This window comes from Eschrichtius robustus, chromosome 18, assembly GCF_028021215.1.
Source record: "Eschrichtius robustus isolate mEscRob2 chromosome 18, mEscRob2.pri, whole genome shotgun sequence".
Lineage (NCBI taxonomy): Eukaryota > Metazoa > Chordata > Mammalia > Artiodactyla > Eschrichtiidae > Eschrichtius > Eschrichtius robustus.
The window spans coordinates 9,567,336-9,591,084 of NC_090841.1; the positions used below are offsets into that span (position 1 = coordinate 9,567,336).

The following is a 23,749-nucleotide window of genomic DNA, read 5'->3' on the forward strand; positions in this document are numbered from 1 at the left end:
CTCCACTGTTTCACACTCAGGAGTGTGATAGAGAGATCCTATTTTCTGAACTAAAATTCAAGATGCATGGACTGAAAGAGACAATATTAAAAATTAACACCATCCTGGAACAATCCAGGATATATGGTGGCTTTGGCTGTAATAACCATTGTAAAGTAAATACATTTTGTTTCTGGCAGCTAAGGTATGAAAATTTTGAAAAGGAATTCTGAAGAAAAGCAATTTCCTTCTAAAACAAAACCCAGAGATTGCACAATAAGCTTCAGCGGAAGGGACTATCCAAGTACGGGGGGGGGGGGGGGGGGGCTCCGTGCTGACAACTTCACCTTCCTCTTGGGGTTCTGCGGAGGGGGGAGGGGAGGGAGATGAGCTACTCTCTTGAAAAATCCCTTCCCAGCATTGGAGGAAGGATTCTTAGCACTTCTGAGAAACACTGAAATTTCAAAAGCTTCTCTAAATATTAGGGGGAAACCATAAGGAATAGAGAATATACATGAATCATAAAAATACTGATGCTTATAATGTATGTAGCCTATCACACTTCCATGTATCTACAATACTTATTACAAGACCGTTTTTGCCCAACCTCAAATACTACCTTTTTCATTCTAGACTTGCACTCTCTAACATAGGAGCCAATAACCACATGTGGCTATTGAGCACTTGAAATACTGGTCCAAACAACAGCAGGTCCAAACTGAGATTAAAATACACTGAATTTCAAAGCTTCAGTATGAAAAAAAAGAATGTAAAATATCTCAATAATTTTTATATTGATGTGTTGAAGTGATAACATGCTGTGTATTGGGTTAATTATTATTAAAACTAATTTCATGTTTCTTTTTGCTTTTTTAACGTGGCTAGTAGAGAAGTCTAAATTACATATGTGGCTGACATATTTCTTTTGGACAGTGCTGCATGAGACTTCTGTCCATTTCTATTTCCTTCTATAGAGGTTGTCCCAGACAGCGTGGGAGAGGGCAGCAGGAAGACACACAGCTTTGGGGGCTAGAAGTTTCGGCACACTGAGTCTGCAGTGCCTGTGGCAGCTGAAGCGATGAAGTAGATGCTGGAAAATGTGAATGTGCTATTAGAAGAGAGGTCTGAGCCGGAGACAGAGCTTTGGAAATCCTTCCCCTGTGAGAAGAAGATAGAAAATAGAGCAGACGGCTGAAGAGGGGGCTCAGGGACAGCATTTAAGGACAGTCTTTGAAGTGGATCTACTGAAGGAGAGTACAGAGAGAAAGAACTGTAAGATAGTGTGTGGAGCCCCAGGGAGGGAGAGTTCAAGGAGGAGAAAATGGTTGGCAGTATCTGAAGGTGACCCCTGACACTTCTCCTTTCTCTTAGCTCCCAGATTTAACTAGTCAACAAGCCCTGTTTTTCCCAATTTATTCCTCAGAACCACACTGTTTAAAGCTATCTGTTTGTGTATCTGTTTCCTACCACTAGACTGTAAGTTCAAAGGCAAGGACAGCGTTGCCCTTGTCACCCCAAGAGCTAACACAGCGTCTGACATTCAGAGATGCTCAATAGTTGTATATGGACCCGAACTGCTTTCTCAGTAGATGAGTCTGAGCTTGGGATTTACTAAAGATTAAGATTGAAAAAAGATAGTGATAACGTCAGCTAAGGACTAATGTAAACAGTCAGTGACCTTATTGGCAGATCTGAGAACCACCCTGCTCCCAGATAGTATCTACGTTCAGATCCTTACCAGCCCTATATAGGCGGCAGCCTCCAGAGAGGAAGGCTGCCCCCGAGTCAGAGGATCCCTGTGACAACACTCCTTCATGCCCTCAGTTCAGCCAACCAGCTTTTCAGCTCTAAGGTTCTGTTCCATTTCTCTAGAAGGTGATGACCAGCACAATCTCACGTTGCTGCACTACAAACCATTACCATGGTAGACATAAAGAAAATAATCTTAGGAGTAATTTCTGGCAAATGAAGAAACATTCAAATGTTTCTCTAATTATTACTGTTTAACAAGATGTGGAAAAATAAGAGCGTGCACAGGAAGAGCCACTGGAAACCAAGAATTTAACCCTCAAACCTACAGTTCCAAATACCCCACAATTTGGAATGCTCAATTGTAAGTCAGCCCTGGGTTCCTCCCCTGCAGATGCCAAGATGGCAGAAAGTCTGAAACCAAGATGAAGTTTCCAGAGCAGGCTAACCAAAGACCCTGTAACACAGTAGAACCATTTAAAATATATAGGTAGTAGCTTCCCAATTTTCTCTAATCCTATGTCCTTTCTTCACCTACCAAAAGCTTCTATCTGATTTTTTACTCAAAAAAATGCCTTATATACATACTTATTCACCTTGTTACATAAGTGACATGAATTGAAAGGACAGGAAAGCATCCCTCTGTGCCTGCTTAGCTGTTTCTATGGTGGACCCCTCATTGCTACAGCACCTCCAGCTCTCACCTTCCACCACAGTCTGCACTATTTGGCCATTCAGAGGTAGTGCCTCTCTACTTAAAACTGCTCCCTCCTGGCTCTTCCCTTATCCTTCCCCTAGAAGCTCGATGGAGGATGCAGAAAGCTGGAAGAGGTTAGGGGAAGGGGGACAAGGGGAGAGCAGTCATGCAGAGTATGTCTGCTTGGCTGAATTGACAGGGGAAATGCTCAGGACTCTGGTGGCCTAGGATAAGTCTGCTAATGCAGAAATGTCCTCTGGATAAGACTGATTTTGCTCATTCTAACCTCACACTGCCTCTGCCTCCTATATTCCTTCCCTCTCTCTATTTGGCATCACACTCCTCCCCAAAGGCGATGGCCATAATTCTATTTCCACAGCACCTAGTATTTGCCACTGTGCACAGGGACACTTGAGGAGTATAAGCTTTGAGGAGGAAGCCTGGGAGGTGGGGAAAGTAGCCCCAACCCATTTTTCTAAAGCTCCATTCTGGAAATTAGGGCAAGGTAATAAAGGCAGGAGCTGGAGAAAGCTGGGGGCATCCTGGAACCTAAGTACAAGCCTAGGTGGGTAGTTAGCTGGTATGCATCAATACAGTACAAAGAAGTCTCAGAACTGGTCACCACCCCTGCCATACTCACTGTTAAATATTTATGATATTACCCTTGCTTACAGCCATGGTGGTGTGGACTCTAATGTATTCATTAGAAATCCATAATTGTTGCTGTCGAAGTCTCCTAAGAAAGCAAACATTTGCCAGATGCCAGAGTCTCCTCTGCTTCAACCCTAATCCTGATCAGCTCTTCCCTGAAATCATCCCATCCCAGGCCAAAGGTAAGTCCAGTTTCACAACGGCTCTAGGAGCCTGCACAGAGAGCAAGACCTTAGGGAGTTCAACCAAACACTGAAGACCTCGGTCTCTGTCTGGAAGAGACTGACAGTCTAGTAGAAAGATAAACTGAAACTGTACAGAATGAACATAGGAAAAACATTGAGCTATTTTAAATAAAGTGCTCAGTTCCTGATTAAGCAGACAGAACTCAAATACTTAACTTCCACTCCCTCACTGAAACCCCACGAAAATGTAAAGGTTTTTTGGTGGGGTGGGTAATCATTATTATTTTTAAGTATAAACTGTAAGAAAAGAGAGAAGATCACAGCAACAAAATTTCAAAAACTGGAAAGCAAAAGGCCCAGTGTTAATTAATTTGGAAAAAAATTTAAAAATAAAACTTGAATTACAGAAAGCCAAGAAACAATACCATTTACACTGCATAACCCCTAAAATTTCAGGAATTGGAAGATTTAGGGCTGGACGTGGGGCTTTAAACAGGAAGGTCAGTTGAAAGTCTGTTTAAGAAACAAATGTCCACACAGTCAGGCAGCTGCCCACCCCCTACAGAAGCCTGGAGGTTTATTCTCTGGAGAAGATAAAACAGGATGAGGAGGAGTAAGAGGCAAGATAAGGCAGGCAACACTCCCTTTCTGAAAACAGAGAGATTACATAAATGCCTACATGTTGAATAATGAGAAATCACCCCTTAATTTATATTTTTCAAATACGAATTTTTGTATTTGAAGTTTGTTAAGTACAATTAAACTAAAATAATAGTAATAATAAACATAATTATTATTGTAGTATAGTGCAAGTCCCACAATCCCTAACCAAAATCCTTGAGGTCAGATATGTTTCAGAATTTAGGAAGTTCTAAGTGGGGTCTAGGGCACCCCTGGTAACTTAACACATTAATATTTCTGCAGTAAAATGTCTGAAGAGTCACACTAAGTGGGATAAATAAGGAGTAAAATTAACCTGTCTGTTTGGGTCAAGTCTTGCTGTCAACTTAGTTTTCATGCCAAACATTTAAGAAACAAAACAAAATAAAAACAACTTTTGGTTTTCAGAGTTTTTTGGATTTCAGAATTCTAGAAATGGAATCATGGACCCATACTTGGATATAGGGCCTATCCTTCTATTCTGATGCAATTTTAAAAATAAGCTACTCAAGTTTTCTGTGCCTTATTTTCTTCATGAAACAAAGTAGGGCAAATATCTTCAAAATTAGATAATAAAATGTTCAAGTTGTTACCTCTTTCGTTGAGTTTTTTATTAGTAATCAGGAAACTGATTAAGAACAGTTGAACAGATTATTCAAACCAATTTCGGTATCCACTGAGTGTATCGCTCTAAATTATCCTTCAGGTTGGCACTTAGCACTCTTTCTTGATGATGAGGATCTTCAACAGTACCAGGAAGACGGAGACTTCAACTACAAACAAACACAAGCCCAGACAAGTCCAGACAAAATGGTGACATGAATGGAGTTTGCTGTCAGTTTCCCAAACTCCTGACCTATTTATGCCATCCCCTCACATCTAGAACTTCACATTGTCCCCACAGCCCCGCACTCTGCCTGGTCCTGCCTCATTCAAGAGCCTGTCCTCCTGATTATGCCCAACTTCCTGTCTCTAAATCAAAACCTGGTCTATGTCCCATTCCCTGATGATCCAGCTATTTACATTATAAAGTTAATAATAAATACACTTAATTCATGCAAATGTGTTAATAAGTTTATTGAGTCGATATGTTGCTCTCCTAGATCAGTGGTCCCCAACCTTTTTGGCACCAGGGACCAGTTTCGTGGAAGACAATTTTTACACGGGTGGTGGGTGGGGGGCGGATATATGATGGTTCAGGTGGTAATGTGAGTGATGGGGAGTGCAGAAGAAGCTTCACTCACTCGTCTGCCACTCACCTCCTGCTGTGCGGCCCAGTTTCTAACAGGCCTCGGACCTGAACCGGTCCAAGGCCCAGGGGTTGGGGACCCCTGTCCTAGACAACACAATTTCTGTTCTGCCAGGGGCATTTCAAAGACAAAGCTGTAACCAACTAAGGTACTTAGGGGAAGGGAATTAACCCTAACTAAGAGCCTATTATTTTTCAGGCACTATGCTAAGAACTTTGCACAAGTTATTTCATTTAATCCTCATTTATTATCCCCATGACAGGTTGGTATTATAAATGTAATTTTTTTACAGGTGAAGAAATTGAGGCTCTGAGAGGGTAATTTGTTTAAGGTCACAGAGCCAGTCAGCAGTAGCTTCAAGATGCGAACCCATCTTCTTTCCAGCACTCTGCCCTACGTCCTTAAAGAAGTGAGGCAATATAAACACCCTGGCCACCAGCAGGAAGAGGATTTTAAAATAGGCAGGGATTTGAGGCTCCCAGAGCCAACCACATTCTCCTGCTATTTCCTTCTTTCTAAATTTCTGTTTACCCCTTGATGCCCACTGATCATTATGCCAAACACAAAACTAGGAGGCCCATTCTCATTACAATTATAAAAAACCTGTACATGGCTACAGCACTCATAAAATTCCCCAACAAGAGAGGACAAATAATTAGGGATGACTGCTCTGTGAGGTTCACAGAGGGCAGTTCGTTTAGCATGAATGTAGAAGATGAACATAAAAATCAAAAAAGTATGGTCCATAAAGTGTCCTTGACACAAAACTAGCAGATAGAAAACACTCTGGAATTAGCTACTGCCAAACATACCCATGCTTGTTGCATGCTGCTTATACTGGTGTCACACTGAGGGGAAGCCTCACATAAACTCCATGAGGCCAGGAATGTTTTCACTGCTATATCCTCTGTGTGTAGAACAATGTCTGAACTGAGGCAACTCGATAGACATTTGTTGAACAAATGAATGAATTTCTTCACCTCCTTTCTCTGGAATTCCTCATAGCCTCTTAACCTCTTCCCCTCCTATATTTATCCCACATTTTCCAAATCTCTAAACTCTTCTCCCAGATCTTTAGTCCTTCCCCTTCTTCTTTCAGCAGAACCATGTTTAAAACAAACAAAAACATTTTTACTGGGTATATGTGTATTTCTAGTTAGCTGAGAAATGGAAACACAGAACACTCTTAGAAATAAATGAAAAGAGAAAACATATGGTAAATGCAGAGTACATTCAATTCTTATCAAATGCAGACAGATACATACTGAAATCATAGCAGCTGTGTTTATTTCATAATTTAGGCATTTGAAAAAAAAGTGCCATGTGTTTATTTTAATGTCACTTGATGTCAAGTTTAAAACATGAGTTTGTCTACATGTTTTACCTCTTTTCCTAGAGAATCTTTTAATATTTAAATATAACCTATATCCCTAATTCCCAGCCATCATCACATATCAATCTGGGTGGAGGTGAGGGGTGAGGGGGTGGAAATCCCTCATAAACTGTGTGTTGACAGAATGCTCTAAAATATATTCTAACTAATAAAGTTGGAAAATAAATTTGGCAGCAACAATCCAAGCTTTGTTGTATTTCATAAAAAGATCTACATTTAAAGGAAATAAAAACATCACATGTGCAGTAGCACACAGAGTTGCTATGGTAACAGACTACATTTTTTATATTTACTCTTCAATTGTAGTACATATGAGCTATTACAACCAAATAATGTCAACATCCATTTCCTCCTGATCATATAGAGGTCTCTGGAATAAGTTGTACTTACAGTTCAAGGAATCCTCATTTTTTTAACCAATCTTCTTCTGTCTTTTCTAGAAATCATAATTAAAATACATATAATAATGATTAATATTTGCCATTGGTATTAGGTTTGCACCATCATTTAACTCACATAGGCACACTCCCCAAATGAGAAAAAAACATAATAAACATAAATGTCAGTTTAAACATTTAAAGTATTGCTGTGTGCGTGTGTGTGTGTGTGTGTGTGTGTATGTATGTTTAGGTAGGAAAAAGGTCTCCATGGGAATGAGGAGAAATATGTAGAAAAATGTATTTGGTTTTACTACCTGAGCACACAAACAAATCTACTTTTCCCACAGCTGTGTTTATATGAACAGTTAAGAAATACCTACTATCCTGAACTATATAATTCTATGTTTCACTAAACCTTGATTTTACTGTTTATTTCAAAATGTACCTCTGGCGTTGCCTTTGGGCACATTTAAGTCACTATCAACTAATGTAAACAGAATACCAGCCACCCTCTCCTCATTACATTACACAGAGTACTGGCTTTTCGAGAGTTTCTGTTACCTTTCTAACCTTCCCAACCAGTCCTCCTCCAGCTACCTGGAAAATTAACAGCCTGTCAGAACCATCATGGACCACCAGAACATACCAATAATGAGGTGCTTCCAAGTCAAGTAAATATGAATCTAATTTGTAGCTGTTACTTTATTATAACAAGATAAGATTGAGGGCTGGACAGGAGAAAAAGATGTAAAGAAGAATAAATGACTCTCCTAAAACGGGGACCTCAGTCACCCACAGTTGCCCCTTATACCAGCCTACACTACAACAAAGTTAGGGAATTAAATGCAACTTTCTCTTTGGGACTAACTGAAAGAAACATGCATAGATTATCCACCCATCCACATACATTCTTTCTCTAATTTAATACAATGGATGTAGCTCTACATGTTACATTTGATGGAACAGGTTTTCTTTTTTTTTTTTTTTTAAGAAACTAGTTAGAGGGCATTATGCTAAGTGAAATAAGTCAGACAGAGAAAGACAAACATTATATGATATTGCATATGTGAAATCTAAAAAATATAACAAACTAGTGAATAAAACAAAAAAGAAGCAGACTCAGATATAGGGAACAAACTAGTGATTATGGGAGGCGGGGGTAATATAGGGGTGGGTAAGTGGGAGGTACAAACTATTGGGTATAAGCTAGGCTTAAGAATGTATTGTACAACACAGGGAATATAGCCAATATTTTGTAATAACTGTAAATGGAAAGTAACCTTTAAAAATTGTATTAAAAATTTAAAAATCAATTAAAAAAAGAAACCAGTTAGAGAAGGTCTGCTTTGAAAGCCATAAAAATATACCTCTACTGACTTCTTCCACTGCAAACAGATCATCTTCAGTGTCTTCCAGTCAAGAGGAACCACACAGTCGTCGGGCAACAAACATTCTGTGAAAAAAAAAAAAAAGAGAACAAATTTCATCTCTAATGTCACACATATTTTTACCCTAAATAGGAAGATATGCAAACATGATATCTAGACCACCATAATGATAAAAGCCTGGTTTTGAAGATATTTCAGTGATAGCTAAAGCAGGAGTTAGTCTGTCTCAGATCTCTATTAGTAAACACTATCCAGACTCAATAAAAATGCTTATGTATATATATAAAATGATATGTATCATAGTTCATATTCTCATGTAAGTACAAATATATACACATCAGTAGCTTCAAGTGGTACTGTCACAGGGCATAAAACTTAGGTAGACATCCTTTCCTGTGACATGTATAAAACACTGCAAGTACAGCAAGTTTAGTTTTCTTGCAAATTGCTCCTTCCACATAAGAGTGTCTGGGGGAAAAAGTCCTCACAATTATGATGCTCATAAGCAAGTCCAAACATTGATTTATACCTATCAGCCATACCAAACCATAGAAAATATTTTTCCTATACTCGCATGTCCCTAGCAACATGGGTAGTTCGGTTTCTTCAGGCCTATGTATGACTCTACTATATAATCCCACTGTGTCTGCAGAGCTCCTAATACTAGAATTCATTTGAGTTCTCTGTCTTATTTACAAGGTCATAGATACACCAGAGCTTTGCATGTCCAACCTAGGTAAACAAATTAGTTTACAGCCTCCACTTCCAGTTTTCTCCTTTCCTTTTTTAAGCATACACCATTTCCAAATGTAAAATTCTTTCCCTCTGTTTTTAAGTCATATTTGTATAAGCACTGCTTATAATTCACTTCCATTTGGAGCCATCCCAGGCAAAACCATAACCCCATATTCTCTTCAACAATCCCTTTAGCACAGCTAACCTCACTCATAAAATATTCATAAGCTTCTCATTTATATTTTCTCTGCGCAATAATTTTGTTTTGTGTTAGTCTTGTCTCCCCATTTAGAAGGTAAGCTACTTGATGAATGAGGTCTATTTCCTCTAAAAAGCTTTCCAAAGCTTAATTAATGGATGCTGGATCATTATTGTTGATTATGATAGTATTGTGCATTCAAGGGAGGAGGTTTAGAACCTTTTCCCACTAGTGCTTTCATGCTTTCTGGTGCCATCTAAGGCAGTGATTGTTAATATTTTGGGGTCATGGACGTCCCTGAGAAGCTGTTAAAATCTATGGACTTTCTCCCAGAAAAATGGCACAAAATGCCACAAAGAATTTTGCATATGACTTCAGAATATGGACTCTGGACTAAGATTCCTGACTTAAAATGACTTCCATTACCTTTTTAAATTCTCCAAAGCAAATGCAGTTTAATTTTTAAAATTGGTATGTTTCTTTGGTGCATCTAGGAGGATAGAAAATTGCAGCAAACAGTTACGATGTGATTATTCACAAAGTTTGCAAAAATGATAAACATGATGCCAGAACAGGTTGATAGTTGTAACTCCTCTGACTCTGAGACTTAGCTAATCTTGGGTCTGAGCTGAGTGGACCAAGTTTGTCCAGAACAGCAGAAGTTTAGGAGCAAAGTAAAAAACATTGGAAATCAAGCTGTTAGAGAACCCCAGGCTCCCTGGTAAGTACAGAAGAAAAAGAATATCAGGAAGATACAGGATGCAGGGATTGGAGCTTTACTTCTTGGCTCTTACAGCTTCTGTCCCCAAGGAAGGGGAAACATGCAATTGCATGAAATCATTAACACGTGCAATTGACTTACAGAAAAGGAAAAGTTGGGATATGTGCCTCATTTCCTCTTTAAGATATTTAGCATCTTGCATAGGCATACTATTTAGCAGAAATTTACTTAGAATTTTACTTACAATATTAAAAAATCATATTTTCACTTTTTTTAATTCACAGGTAGATTTTTCACTTCCAAAAACAACAATCTTAAGAGCCCAAAGGAACTTCTCAAGGCAACCAGTCAGACTCCTTACTAACCTTTTCAGTACCCTTCTCAGACAGTTCTTATATTTTTTTCATCACTTAATCTTCACTGTCCCCCTTTTACTATTCTCATATCTATGAGCTATAATGTGAATGAAAAAGGAAAGGGCCATGCGCCAAACAAGGGAAATGTAGAAAGCAGAAAGATTTTTCTTAAAGAAAGCAGTCCATCTCTATTTGTTACATAATCACTGTTTGCCTGTCTCATTCTTCATTCTTCCCACTGTCGGTTGAAACTGAGAGTCCAAATATTCAACATGCTCAAAGACATTTCAGACGACTGGCTGTGGAGGTGGGGGGGTGGGGCATGACTCCACCGAGCACCGTTTGCTACGTGTCCTCCACTTCCACCGCTGAAAAGTATCGCAACATCAATTAACTGCATGAAATCACTAACATGAGGTAGAAACACCGCAAAAATTACTCGCATATGTTAAATTGGACTTTTTATTTGTAGCAAATAAACTCAATTTACCCACTGGAACTCCAGGAGATCCAAAAAGCTTTACTAGTTGAAAGGCAAACTCTTGTGATAACGGTAGCTTAAGGGAATCAAAGTAGTCAGTGCTTGTTAAATCTTGGTTATCCTCTGTTTGTGAGAACTGTAATGGTTTAGGTTCTTCCCATGTCTCTAGCTTTTCACCAAAACTTTCATTTAAAAAGTGAAGATCAGAAGTGACCCTAAAAGAGTACAAAGTATCAGGTGGGCTACTTAAAATTTCTGAAGAAGTGAACCTTACATCATTTAGTTTATCATCTACTCTCCTCTGAGAGTTGAAAGTCAAAAATGGTTTCTTGCTTGTAAAAGATATCTTCCAAAAGCTAGATGTATATTGTAGCATAAGAGAAGGAATGGGGCTTTTGTAAAAATACACAGAGTGCCTTAGTCTATTAAATAGCAGGTAATGAGAATAAAATTGTCCACCAACATTTAGAAGAGAATCTTTGACAATGTCAAAGTAAAACCATGATGGATGATGATTGAAGGTCATAATGTTTTGCTTATTCTCTTCTTCATTATTTATTTCTGAGATTACATCTTTTTCTTCTTCCAAAATAATTTTTATTCCATGGCTTTCTGTTAACAATTCACATTTCCCCATTTCTTTTACATTGATATGACTCTGTCCCAGTAAGTTAAAGTTTGGTGCCAAACTGAAAATCCTTTTCTGCCTCCTTTTTTTATTCTTTGTTGAGTGTAAGGCATTCTTTAGGCTATCCAGTTTAAGGAAGTGGCTTCCAAAGATATTTGTCTCTGTTTCTATGATTGAAACTATATTCTCAGTTGGAGGTGACAAATCTTCATTTTCTATCGATAGCTTCTCTTCTATCAATGTTTCAGGACTGTTTCCTGGTCCTGATGCTCCTTCAGAAGGAGAGATCAATTTAATCAATTGTCCCCTGTTGTCAGGATGAGCCAGTTTTTGCCATCTATCTCTCTTTGGTCTCTGTTCACAGATAAACTTATTAGGTCCCTCAGGCCAGCTACCAAAATAGGGTTGTCTATCAGAGCCCAACTGTAATTCTTCATCAGAGAAATCATTTGAGAAAAAAGCCCAGTAACTGTTTTTAGATGTATTTACTCCTTGTTCCTTTCTTAAAACTTTATCTGAAGTTCTGGATCCATATTGATGGTATAGACTTGTTTCATTCAGGAGACTCTTATCTACCATCTCTTTCTTCTGCATATATGAGCACGGGGTTTCAACAAATCGGTCTTGGATGTGTAATGCCATGATATCCCTACTTTCAATATACTTTTCTACCTTTGTGCCAGGGCAGTCATCACTTGCTACATAGGAGAGATTTTGAGTCACTGTTGAACAACAAACAGAGCTTTCATTTGGCATCAATGACAAACTTAGAAACAAGTCATCATCTTCCTTGGGGAGGAAATTCTTTGGTGTATTGTCCAACTCAACTACAGACATAACATGTGGCAAACTGTTTTCAGAATTTATGTTTTCCTGTTTCTCATCTTTATGGACATTCACAAAATCTCCTAATTCATTTCTCAGACCACCAGTTAAGGAACACTCTGATTCTCTTTTGGTCTCTTCTAAGTCTTCCTCTTCACTCTGAGATGGGTCCTGATCTTCTGGTGTAAGATAACTTAAGGTTTCAAATGAGTTTTCCTCCATGATTTTACTATGACTGTTCTGCTTTTTTTTTCTTTTTCTGTTTCTCTTCTTGGCTTTGCTGAGCCTGTGCCCAGTTTTCTTCAAATCTCTTTCTCTGAAATATAAAAGAATTAAGAAATTCATAACTTAATTACTTATATAACATTATAAACTAAAACATTATACTCAACGTGCAGATATACAAATCATTAGTACAAGAGACTCTAAAGTGTGTGTCCACTTTGTACTATATTTTAAAAATCACCTTTTTTTTTAAGAGATATACTTTAATCCTCTAAATGATTGGGTTGGCCAGAAAGTTTTTTTTCAGGTTTTCCATAACACAGAAAAACCCAAACGAACTTTTTGGCCAACCCGATAAAAGTGAATACACTTTGAGAAAGTTACAACTCATTTTCACATACTCATTTCATAAACCAATAACTTTATGAAAGCCTAATATTTTCCTTAAGATACTTTATATATATACACATACTACCAATAAACAACTTGGTTATCCCAACATCTTGAATTTTGAAAAGTGAAAAGTGAAAAGTGACGGGTATAGTGTAAATGGCACCGCTTTAATGGCTCAAATAGCTAGATTTTCTCTAGACGTAAAAACTTTGGCAATTAAGTTGCTCCATCAAACTAATGAGCAGCCAAGTTCAGTATTGGGATGACATGCTTCTAACTGCCTAGTGAGCAGTGGTTCTACACCAGAGGCTCCACCACTACTTTGTGGGGTGTGTGGAAATGTGTGAAGGCATTTCTGGTGGTCTCAATGACTGGAAATGTTTTACTGGCACTTGGTGCTGAGGCCAGGGGTGTTAACCATCCTGCAATGCCAGGAACAATTCCACAGTGAAAAGTTATCCCACCCAAATGAGCAATAATGCTCTCATCAAGCACACTAAAAGTTCACGGTGCCCCTTAATTGAAGGCAATCTTTGATCCTGAGAGAAAAAGGAGGATTTAGGAAATTTTCTAGTTTAGGATATAAAGGTTTAGTTATCTTCTCTTCCACAATGTATAGATGGAAACATAGTAAAATGTAGTAGAGGAAGAACAATACATACAGCTGAGGAAAAAAATCCAGTGTAGAGGAATAGGAAAATAAACACTTAAACAAACAAACAAACACCAAAGCAGCGAGAGATAACGAGGAAAAGAGAAGTTGGTCAATTGGCTGGGCGTTGGACAAAAGAACTTATTAAAACTGCCCCAGCCTCTGGCCTGGTTTATTCCATCCCATGCTGCTGGGCAATTTTCAATAGTCAGGACCCCTGAATACCTTGGTCTTTGTCAACTAATTGCTGCTGCCCTTGTTTATATATTCCTGGATGTTGGTTTAGAAAGAACATTAAGGTTGTAAATCAACTACACTTCAATTAAAAATTAAATTTAAAAAATTTTTAAAAAAGAACATTAAGGAAGAGTAAATTACTGAGAAGCAGTTAAGATGGTATCTATAAAAAGGATATCGAGTAAAGAATGTCAACTTTGGCAGTAACTCTCCTTCATGGTCAGTTCTATCTGACTCCAATGAAAGGTCTAGTTGAAGTCTAAGGTGCAGTCACAGTTATAAAATGCATACTGCAAACTAGTCTGTCATCCTAAAAACAAACTCCACTGTCTTCGCCCAAACATGAACCATCCTGTTGCAGGGAAAGGAGGAAAAGAATGAGTTGAATTTGTTGTTGCTTTATTTATTGGCCTAAATGGTAAAATACTAAGGACTTAAGGCTCACTCCAGGACTGGTGACTCTGTGGAGTTGAATGCACTTAATGTGCAGTCACTGTCCCTTTAAACAGCTCTCTAGTGCACAAGGAAGGAGAACTCTAATCTATGGAAGTGGGGTTCCTAGATATGGTTCATCACAAAAGTGTTTATAGCTCCTTATACCACCAGGAATTATAAGGTTCACAATGCTACTTTGAAAATTGGCTTTAAAAAAAAACTATTTAGTGCACACTCACTATATGTTAAGATTATTTAATTGCTTTACATGTACTAACTTACCTAATCTTCACAATAACCATATGTGGTAAGGCAAATGCTAGTTTTACCCCCAACTCAAAAAGGCAACTGAAACAAAGAGAAGCTGAAGAATCTTCCCAACTACAGCCACAATATAAAGCAACATGTAGGTTCTTCAAAAAATTAAAAATAGAACCACCATATCATCTCGCAATTCCACTTCTGGGGATATATGCAAAGGAACTAAAAACACTAACTCAAAAAGATATCTGTACCCCATGTTCACAGAAGCATTATTTGCAATAGCCAAAACATGGAAACAAGTGCCCATCATGGATGAATGGATAAAGAAGTTGTGGTATATATATACAATGGACTATTATTCAGCCATATAAAATGAGGAAATTCTACCATTTGTGACAACATGGATGAAACTTTAAGGCATTATGGTAAGTGAAATCAGTCAGACAGAGAAAGCCAAATACTGTATGAGCTCACTTATATTTGGAATCTAAAACAAAATGAACAAAAAAACTCATAGAAAAAGAGATTTTATTTGTGGTTACCAGAGGCGGGGGTCAGGGTAAGGGAGAATTGGAGGAATGTGGTCAAAAGGTACAAACTTACAGTTATTAGATAAATAAGTATTAGGGATTTAGCATATAACACCATGACTATAGTTAACACTGTTGTATGATATTTAGGAAAGTTGTTAAGAGAGTAGATCCTAGGAGTTCTTACCACTGGAGAAAAATTTTTTTCTTTTATTTTTATTGTATCTATATGAATTGATGGATGTTAACTAAACCTACTGTGGTAATCATTTCACAATGTATGTAAATGAAATCATCATAGTGTATAGCTTAAATTTACACAGTGATATATGTCAATTATTTCTCAATAAAACTGGAAAAAAAGAAAAGAAAAAAGAAGAATTTGCCCAGAGTCACATGGCTACTGGCAGGATTCAGACCAAGGCTGACTGGCTTTAGATTCTATACTCTTTAATCATTATACAAAATTGCCTCTCAACTAAAAAGGAGAATTTTACACTTCCCTTCTCTCTTTCTCTTCCTCCTCTCATCTTCAAATTCTCACATGTGCATAAACACAGAGATGTTTATGCTGGCAAGAGTTGAGTCCTTTTGAGGGAAGCAGCTCTTGGGCCCTGACTCCTACTATGACTACCCTAATAGTGTCTTGAGACTTTTTTCTTGTTCTCTCTCTCTCTCTGTATGAAAGCAAACAAGGAACAACACCAGAAAGTTAGAGAAGGTAGTGTGGAGCAGGACTCATCTCCCTAATCGAACTTTATATCAAGGTTTTATATGAGCAATGGGAAGACCAGTGTAGGTGGCCTATAACTTAGGCCGATGGACACAAGGGGCTCCTCCCAGAGTTAACTCATTTGTCAAGGGGTAGAGGTAGTGAAGAGTGATCACATTCTGGATATATTTTGAAGGAAAGACAAGCAGGAATTGAAAACAAATTGGTCAGAGTATGAGAAAAAGATAATAATCAAGCATGAGTGCAAAGATTTTGGCCTGAACAATCGGAGGGATGAAGTAGCCATTTGCTGATACACAGAAGCCTGTACAAGGTAGGGGTCTGGAGAGAGTGTTGCTAAATCAATTACCTCAAAGTTCAGCTCAGAGTCTTAACCAATAAATTAATCTGTCCCTATAGCAGAATTTAGAAAGTAGAAAAGATGAGGGCTTCTCTAATACTCCTCAAGGGTTCCTATGTTTTTTAAATGGATTACAATCTGATAGCTACTTTGAGAAAAGACCTGCCAATGATGAAAACTCATGATGCCTGCAGAGAATTTAACATGGATCATGAAAGAATGAGGTGGCTTAAAAAATAAACTATTAGAATCTAGGAGATCAGGCAATTTATTAAGGCAGTTTGCTAAAAGAGTTCATCAAAGGAGTCTTAAGGCTTGGAATTTCAATTAAAAATACAATACAATGCCAAGAAGTATGAAAATCCGAAGACTAACTTTATAAGGAAGTGTGTCAGAGACTTGTTCTAGTTCTGCACCATGGAAGCTCTATATAGTGACCACACTTGTTCTAGTACTTGGAACACGACTTCTGGAAAGAAAAAAACAAAGCAATAACAGGGACTTGTGTAGCACCTGGGAGATAAGTGATGGTGGTGATAACTTCTGTGAGAATGTATACATTGGATGTGCCTAATCAGTAGATGTATTTATGTATTTATAAAGCGTGAAAGGCTCATCAAACCTATGTCTCACTCATGCTGATTCACTTAGGGATGAATGGCACCATTAAAAGAGAAGAAGCATCACTAAATGTAAGTTAGTCATGGAGAAGAAATCAGAAGAGATGGACGCATGGGCTGTAGCTTTAGAAAAGAAAGGAAGAAATAAGGAAAGAACGAATGGTAACATATCTCTGATTAATAAGATTTTGCTTTTTAGATAATGGCTTAGAATCCAAGCTCCTGGGTTCGGATGGAGTGTACTTTTTAAGAATTATAAAGATAGTGTTTGCTAAGAGACAAGCTAACCTGACCAAGTGAATTGTGACCTGAAGACAAAGGTGAGAGAACATCCAGATAAAGCCAAAATTGACTGCTATGGAGAAAAAAAAAAAAAAAAAAATATATATATATATATATATATATAGTTATTGCTTAATGTTCTTCATCAGGAAAATAATTAAGGGAGCCAGAAACGTTATTTCTTATTGCAGAGGCCTATACACTAATTCATGAAGCATGGGCAATACATGAAGTAAAACTCAATTAAAATACACAGATTATAAAAGAGAGGTCTCACAGCTTTATGGAATGACTGTGGTTGAAATAATCCAGGCCTAGGTCCTCTTGGTTCAGTAATAAGCTAGTAGTGGGATCTTGGGCAAATCAGGTCTCCCTTCTGAAATAGAGATAACATTACCTCTTTGCAGAGTTGTAAAGATTAATATAGATGCCCTTAAATGACCTCTACCTAACCGATGACAAATTCTTTCCATCGCCTCTGTAGAACAGAATAACTAATGCCAATGACATACAAAATGCTTGCAGCTAGATGGCTGTTCTCTAGTACAACCACACCTTTCTGCTCCCATTATTTAGGGCTGCATATTTACAAGCAGTCAGGTGAGTTTACTCCCAAGTCTGTTTATACTTATCATAATGGTACTATAATTATATAGTTTGATTAAACATTATGTCAATCGGTAGAATATGAGTACAAGAAAGTTTCTATAAAAATTAAATTGAAGTAAGTGACTCAATAAAGATAAAGTACTGAAAGATTGTTATCAAATTAGGTTTAGTCAGGATAACCATAAAGTTTACTTAAAAGTCATAAAACCCTATAAGATTTCTTTGGGTTCTCCCTCCAATTTTCATCAACAGAAACTAGAAATTCCTTAAACCTACACAGTATGGTCAATTAATCTATGACAAAAGAGGCAAGGATATACAATGGAGAAAAACAACAGTCTCTTCAATAAGTGGTGCTGGGAAAACCAGACAGCCACATGTAAAAGAATGAAATTAGAACACTCCCTAACACCACATACAAAAATAAATTCCAAATGGATTAAAGACCTAAATGTAAGGCTGGAAACCATAAAATTCCTAAAGGAAAACATAGGCAGAACACTCTTTGACATAAATTGTAGCAATATGTTTTTGGATCTGTCTCCTAAAGCAAAGGAAATAAAAGCAAAAAGAAACAAATGGGACCTAATTAAACTTAAAAGCTTTTGCTCAGCAAAGGAAACTGTCGACAAAGCCAAAAGATAACCTACTGAATGGGAGAAAATATTTGCAAATGATATGACTGATAAGGGGTTAATATCCAACTTATATAAGCAGCTCATACAACTCAATATCAAGAGAAAAAAAAAAACCCAAACAACACGATTTAAAAATGGGCAGAAGAACTGAATAGACATTTTTTCAGAGAACATGCAGATGGCCAACAGGCACCTGAAAAGATGCTCAACATTGCTAATCATCAGGGAAATGCAAATCAAAACCACAATGATATATCACCTCACACCTGTCAGAATGGCTACCATCAAAAAGAATACAAATAACCAACGCTGGAAAGAATGTGGAAAAAAGGGAATTCCGGTACACTGTTGGTGGGAATGCAAATCGGTGCAGCCACCATGGAAAACAGTATGGAGGTTTCCCAAAAAACTACAACTAGAACTACCACATTATCCAGCAATTCCACTCCTGGGTATATATCCAAAAAAAACAAAAACTCTAATTTGAAAAGATACATGCACCCCAATGTTTGTGGCAGCATTATTTACAATTGCCAAGATACGGAAGCAGTCTAAATGTCCATCAACAGACGAATGGATAAAGAAAATGTGCCATACACACACACACACACAAAATGGAATACTACTCAGCCATTAAAAAAATGAAATTTTGCCATTTGTAGCAACATGGATGGATTTGGAGGGTATTATGCTAAGTGAAATAAGTCAGACATACACTGTATGATATCACTTATATGTGGAATCTAAAAAACAAAACAAACTAGTGAATATAACAAAAAGAAGCAGACTCAAGATACAGAGAACCAACTAAAGGTTACCAGTAGGGAGAGGGAAGGGGGAGTGGCAATATAGGAGTAGGGGATTAAGAGGTACAAACTATTGTGTACAAAAAAAGCTACAAGCATATATTGTAAAAAAAGAAAAAGAAACTAGAAATTCTTGAAAATGCATTACAGGTGTGATTTATACATGCAAAAGGATAAACTCTATGAAACAGAATCATACATAAAGATTGGTGAATGAATGTATATATAAGCGTGAATTTTATGTATAAAATGTTTAAAGTATGTGTCATTTCTTAATGATTCCTCATTTTCATCAACTTCTTCCAATGAACTAACCTGCCGCCTGTCCCAATCATGTGATAAAAGGACTTTTATTGTAACTAAAGCACCTAGCACAATGCCTGGTACATGGTGGATGTTTCATAAATGTAACTGTTATTTTTCCTATATGTTAACAACAACAAAAATAACCTCATATGTATATCACTGAGACTCCCAGGATGCAATTCAAGCTTAGAATGTGGCAATGGCTAGTATGACTTATGCAAAAAGAGCAGCTGAATAGAAGAGCTGAAAAATTCTCAAAACATGATTTACTTAATATAATTGCAAATGATTAGAATTAGAGAAATACTTTCTTTAAAATCGGTCATATAGAGACAAACTGACAAATCCACCATCTTTATCAGAGATTAAAACACTTTTCTCAGTAATTGATAAAACGAGCTGATCCAAAAAAAAAAAAAAAAAGAACAAGAATAGCGATGTTATAAAGAGCACAATTAATAGATATAATGAACAAATATGGAATACTACATCCAAAAACTGGAGAAAATACATTCTTTTGAAGCCCATATGGAATATTTACAGAAATTAACTAGATCATGAGGCTAGCCTCCACATATTTCAAAGAATTACTAATGTACACACCATATTCTCTGACCATATCTTAAAATAACACACACAACTTTTAGTTAACTAGGAACAGATGGGAACTTCTTTAATTAATACTAGTCACTATGAAGACAGAGAGCCAACAAGGACCTACTATATAGAACAAGGAACTCTACTCAATATTCTGTGATAACCTATATGAGAAAAGACTCTAAAAAGGAATGAATATATGTATATGTATACCTGACTCACTTTGCTGTACACCTGAAACTAACACAACATTGTAAATCAACTATACTCCAATGAAAATAAAAATAAAATAAAATAGATAACTAGGGGCTTCCCTGGTGGCGCAGTGGTTAAGAATCCGCCTGCCAATGCAGAGGACACGGGTTCGAGCCCTGGTCCGGGAAGATCCCACATGCCACGGAGTAACTAAGCCCGTGTGCCACAACTACTGAGCCTGCACTCTAGAGCCTGCAAGCCACAACTACTGAGCCCGAGTGCCACAACTACTGAAGCCCGCACACCGAGAGCCCGTACTCCACAACAAGAGAAGCTGCCGCAATGAGAAGCCTGCGTACCTCGGCAAAGAGTAGCCCCCGCTCTCCACAACTAGAGAAAAAAGCCCGTGTGCAGCAACAAAGACCCAACGCAGCCAAAAATTAAAAAATTAAAAAAAGAAAAAAAGAAAAACAGAAAAAGATAACTAACAAGGACCTACTGTATAGCACATGGAACTCTGCTCACTATTCTGTAATAACCTAAATGGGAAAAGAATTTGGAAAAGAATAGATACATGTATATGTATAACTGAATCACTTTGCTGTACACCTGAAACTAACACAATACTGTTAATCAACTATACTCCAATATAAAATAAAAAATACTAGTCACTATGATCCTATTGTAAACATCATTTCTAATGGAGAAATACAAGGATGCCTATTATTACCATTTCCATTCAACATTATATGAGAGATCCTAGGCAAAATAGTTAAACAAGTAAAATAATGAAGAGATTTACAAATTTAAAGAAACAAAACTTTTATCCTTGGAGATGACATAATCGTCTATACATAATTGCATAAACAACTTTAAAAATCCATAGCTAGGGCTTCCCTGATGGTGCAGTGGTTGAGAATCCGCCTGCCGGTGCAGGGGACACAGGTTCAAGCCCTGGGCCGGGAGGATCCCACATGCCGTGGAGCAGCTGGGCTTGTGCGCCACAACTGCTGAGCCTGTGCTCTGTAGTCTGCGAGCGACGGCTGCTGAGGCCCGCAAGCCACAACTGCTGAAGCCAGCGCGCCTGGGGCCCGTGCTCCGCAACGGGAGAGGCCACTGCAGTGAGAGGCCCGTGCACCGCAGCGGAGAGTGGCCCCCCGCTTGCTGCAGGTAGAGAGGGCCTGTGCACAGCAACGAAGATCCAACGTGGCCGAAAATAAATAAATAAATAAATTCTATCCGACTGTTTAAAAATAAATAAAAAAATATCAAAATCCATAGCTAAATTTATACCATTAATAAGAAATCTTTCAAGGTTGCAGGATACAAAATTAATATTAAAAAGTCAAATGCATGAGCGATGCCAGCAAAAATGATGGAGTAACAAATTCCAAGATCCTATCCTTCCACAAAAGCACTGAATAAACTGGCAAGGACTGTCAGAATCAAATTTATTGGAAATCTGGAAACTAATCGAGGACTTATAGCAACCAGGAAAAAGCTGAATCAAAGAAAAAAACAGCTGAGTCTCAGTAAGAGAGCTTTGTGGATGCTTTTTTACTTACTCTGGTCCCATCTACTGCCCTCCAGATCAGCAGAGATTCTGAAGACAACAGTCGGCGTTCGCAGCACACGTCTCTAGTACCAGAAAAAGTAGAGCTGACCTTATTCTCAAAGAATTGTGGTTGTTTGTATTGACTTGTTTGGTGGCACCCTCAGCTCAAAGGACTTGCCTTTACTTTGGCTAACTCAGAACTCTCTTAGGAATGAGGTGGCTTCCCAGGAAGCATCTACTGAACACCTCTGAAGGCAAATGCACTAGTTGCTGCGACCAGGGGCAAGGAATAACAGTTGGTATAAACAAGAGATAAGCCAAAAAGCTTGAGAGGAAAGCCTGGGAAGTGAGACACTTCAGGGAATAAGGGTTTTAAAAAGTTCTCAGAAATTCCTAGGAAATTGGAAGGTTATGTTCATGACCAGGGCTGGGTATATGCTCAGAAAAGACCTGAAAAAGCCCTAATCTCTCAACTCTGGCTGACCTCAGATTCTGTGCAAGCAGGAAGTGAAGACTAAGGCAGAGTTGTTAATGGTCTTAGTGTGGAAGGTGTGCCCAACATACACAGAGTCTATCAACAAAGATGGAGGGTTTTTCAACCTTGTTAAATCATCATCTGACCACTAAGCTTTCCCTGAAAGATATCAAGCCTTATTATAAAGCTTTAATTATTAAAACAGCGTGAAAGTGAATCAGGAACAGAGAAATGGACAAAGAGAACAGAAAAGAGATTAAGATTGAGGTAACTCATGTTCCTAGATATAAGACTTTCACAGCAAAAGTCATTACAACAATGTGGTATTAGAAGATGGATAAATAAATTTTAAAAATGGAATGAAATAGTTTCCAGAAATAGACCCATGTATATATAGAAATTTGATTTATGAAGAGAAGAAAATGCAGATAAGTGGAGAAAAGACTAATAAATGGTGCTGTTACAATAAGTTACCCATAGAAAAAATATTGAAATTGAGTTAATATATCACAGTATATGAAAATAAAACTCAAAAAGGATTAGAGTATTACACATGTAAAAAAAAAAAACCTATTGATAAAAATTTTAGAAGAAAACATTAAAAATATGTTTTATTCCCATCCTTAGGAAAGGATTTCTCAAATAAGGTTTTTTAAAGACATTAATGGAGAAGACCGGTACATTTTTTTACATTAAAATTAAGAACTTTTGTGTGTCAAAAGACACCAAAATAGGAGTGGATTCTGGGAAGCGGGCAGAGTAGGAAGCAACAGGAATCTGTCTCCCCACTAGATAACTACTGCACTGGCAGTATCAGTCTGATATAAATAAATATTTTGGAACTTTAGAGTCTACTGAAAGCTTGAAATTTCCAGGGTGAAACCTTGCAGAGTAAACTGTGATTAATTTCAGTCAATATCGGCTCTTAGTTCAGTACCAGCTGCCCACACCCACCTTCCCCGGACCCATGGCAAGCAGCTGTGTACGTGTTCCAGAAGCAGCTTGCATACTGTTTGCAGAAGCCAAGGTGAACAAAAAGGATCTTGTCCTCCAAATATAGGGGATTTGTGCCCTGATCACTAATTGCTGATTCTAAGCACAGAAGTGCAGACAAACAAGAGGGTGGCCATTGTTGTTGCATGTGCCCCCATTGTTGCAAGCCACCTTCCCGCTGGCTGAAGTGACTTCCAGGAGAGTTAAAGGGCTGACACCCTCTTTTCCCCCTCCCTCATTTTCTTTCTCTCCCGTTTTTTTTTTTTTTTTTTTGGGAGCCAGACATTAAAGACTAGCACATTCAAAAGCAACTGCATATAGGGAAATTAGAAAGTGACCACACATGTCCAGCGAAAAGTGCAGGCTCAGAAAAGACCTGAGAAGACCTTAAATTTACACCTTAGACTGATCTGAGACTAAAATAAAAAGTAAACACAAAAAGAAAGACAAAACAATAACAAAAACCAGCAAACTCTAGTGAAAGGGGAAAAAAATCTGATTTCCAGAGTTACCACATTATTAGATTCAAATGTACAGTTTTCAACAAAAACTCAGAAGGCATACAAAGAAACAGGAAGGTATGGTCA

At 37.8% G+C, this 23,749-nt stretch overlaps 1 protein-coding gene across 4 annotated transcripts in view; it reads right to left on the reverse strand.

Annotated features, from left to right (window-relative positions):
- Positions 1-4,513: 4,513 nt before the first annotated feature.
- LOC137751904 (NEDD4-binding protein 2-like 2) overlaps positions 4,514-23,749 on the reverse strand; it is a 73,631-nt gene continuing 54,395 nt past the window's right edge. For 2 of the 4 annotated variants that reach the window (XM_068526562.1, XM_068526560.1), the window contains 4 exons: positions 10,834-12,593; positions 8,312-8,397; positions 6,955-7,000; positions 4,514-4,694 (listed from right to left, as the gene is read on the reverse strand). In XM_068526562.1, coding sequence (XP_068382663.1) covers positions 6,977-7,000; positions 8,312-8,397; positions 10,834-12,593 — 1,870 coding nt within the window. In that variant the 3' untranslated portion in view covers positions 4,514-4,694; positions 6,955-6,976. Of the gene's footprint in view, positions 4,695-6,954; positions 7,001-8,311; positions 8,398-9,692; positions 9,757-10,833; positions 12,594-23,749 lie in introns of those variants that run through there. The other 2 variants (XM_068526561.1, XM_068526563.1) reach the window with 2 other exon arrangements.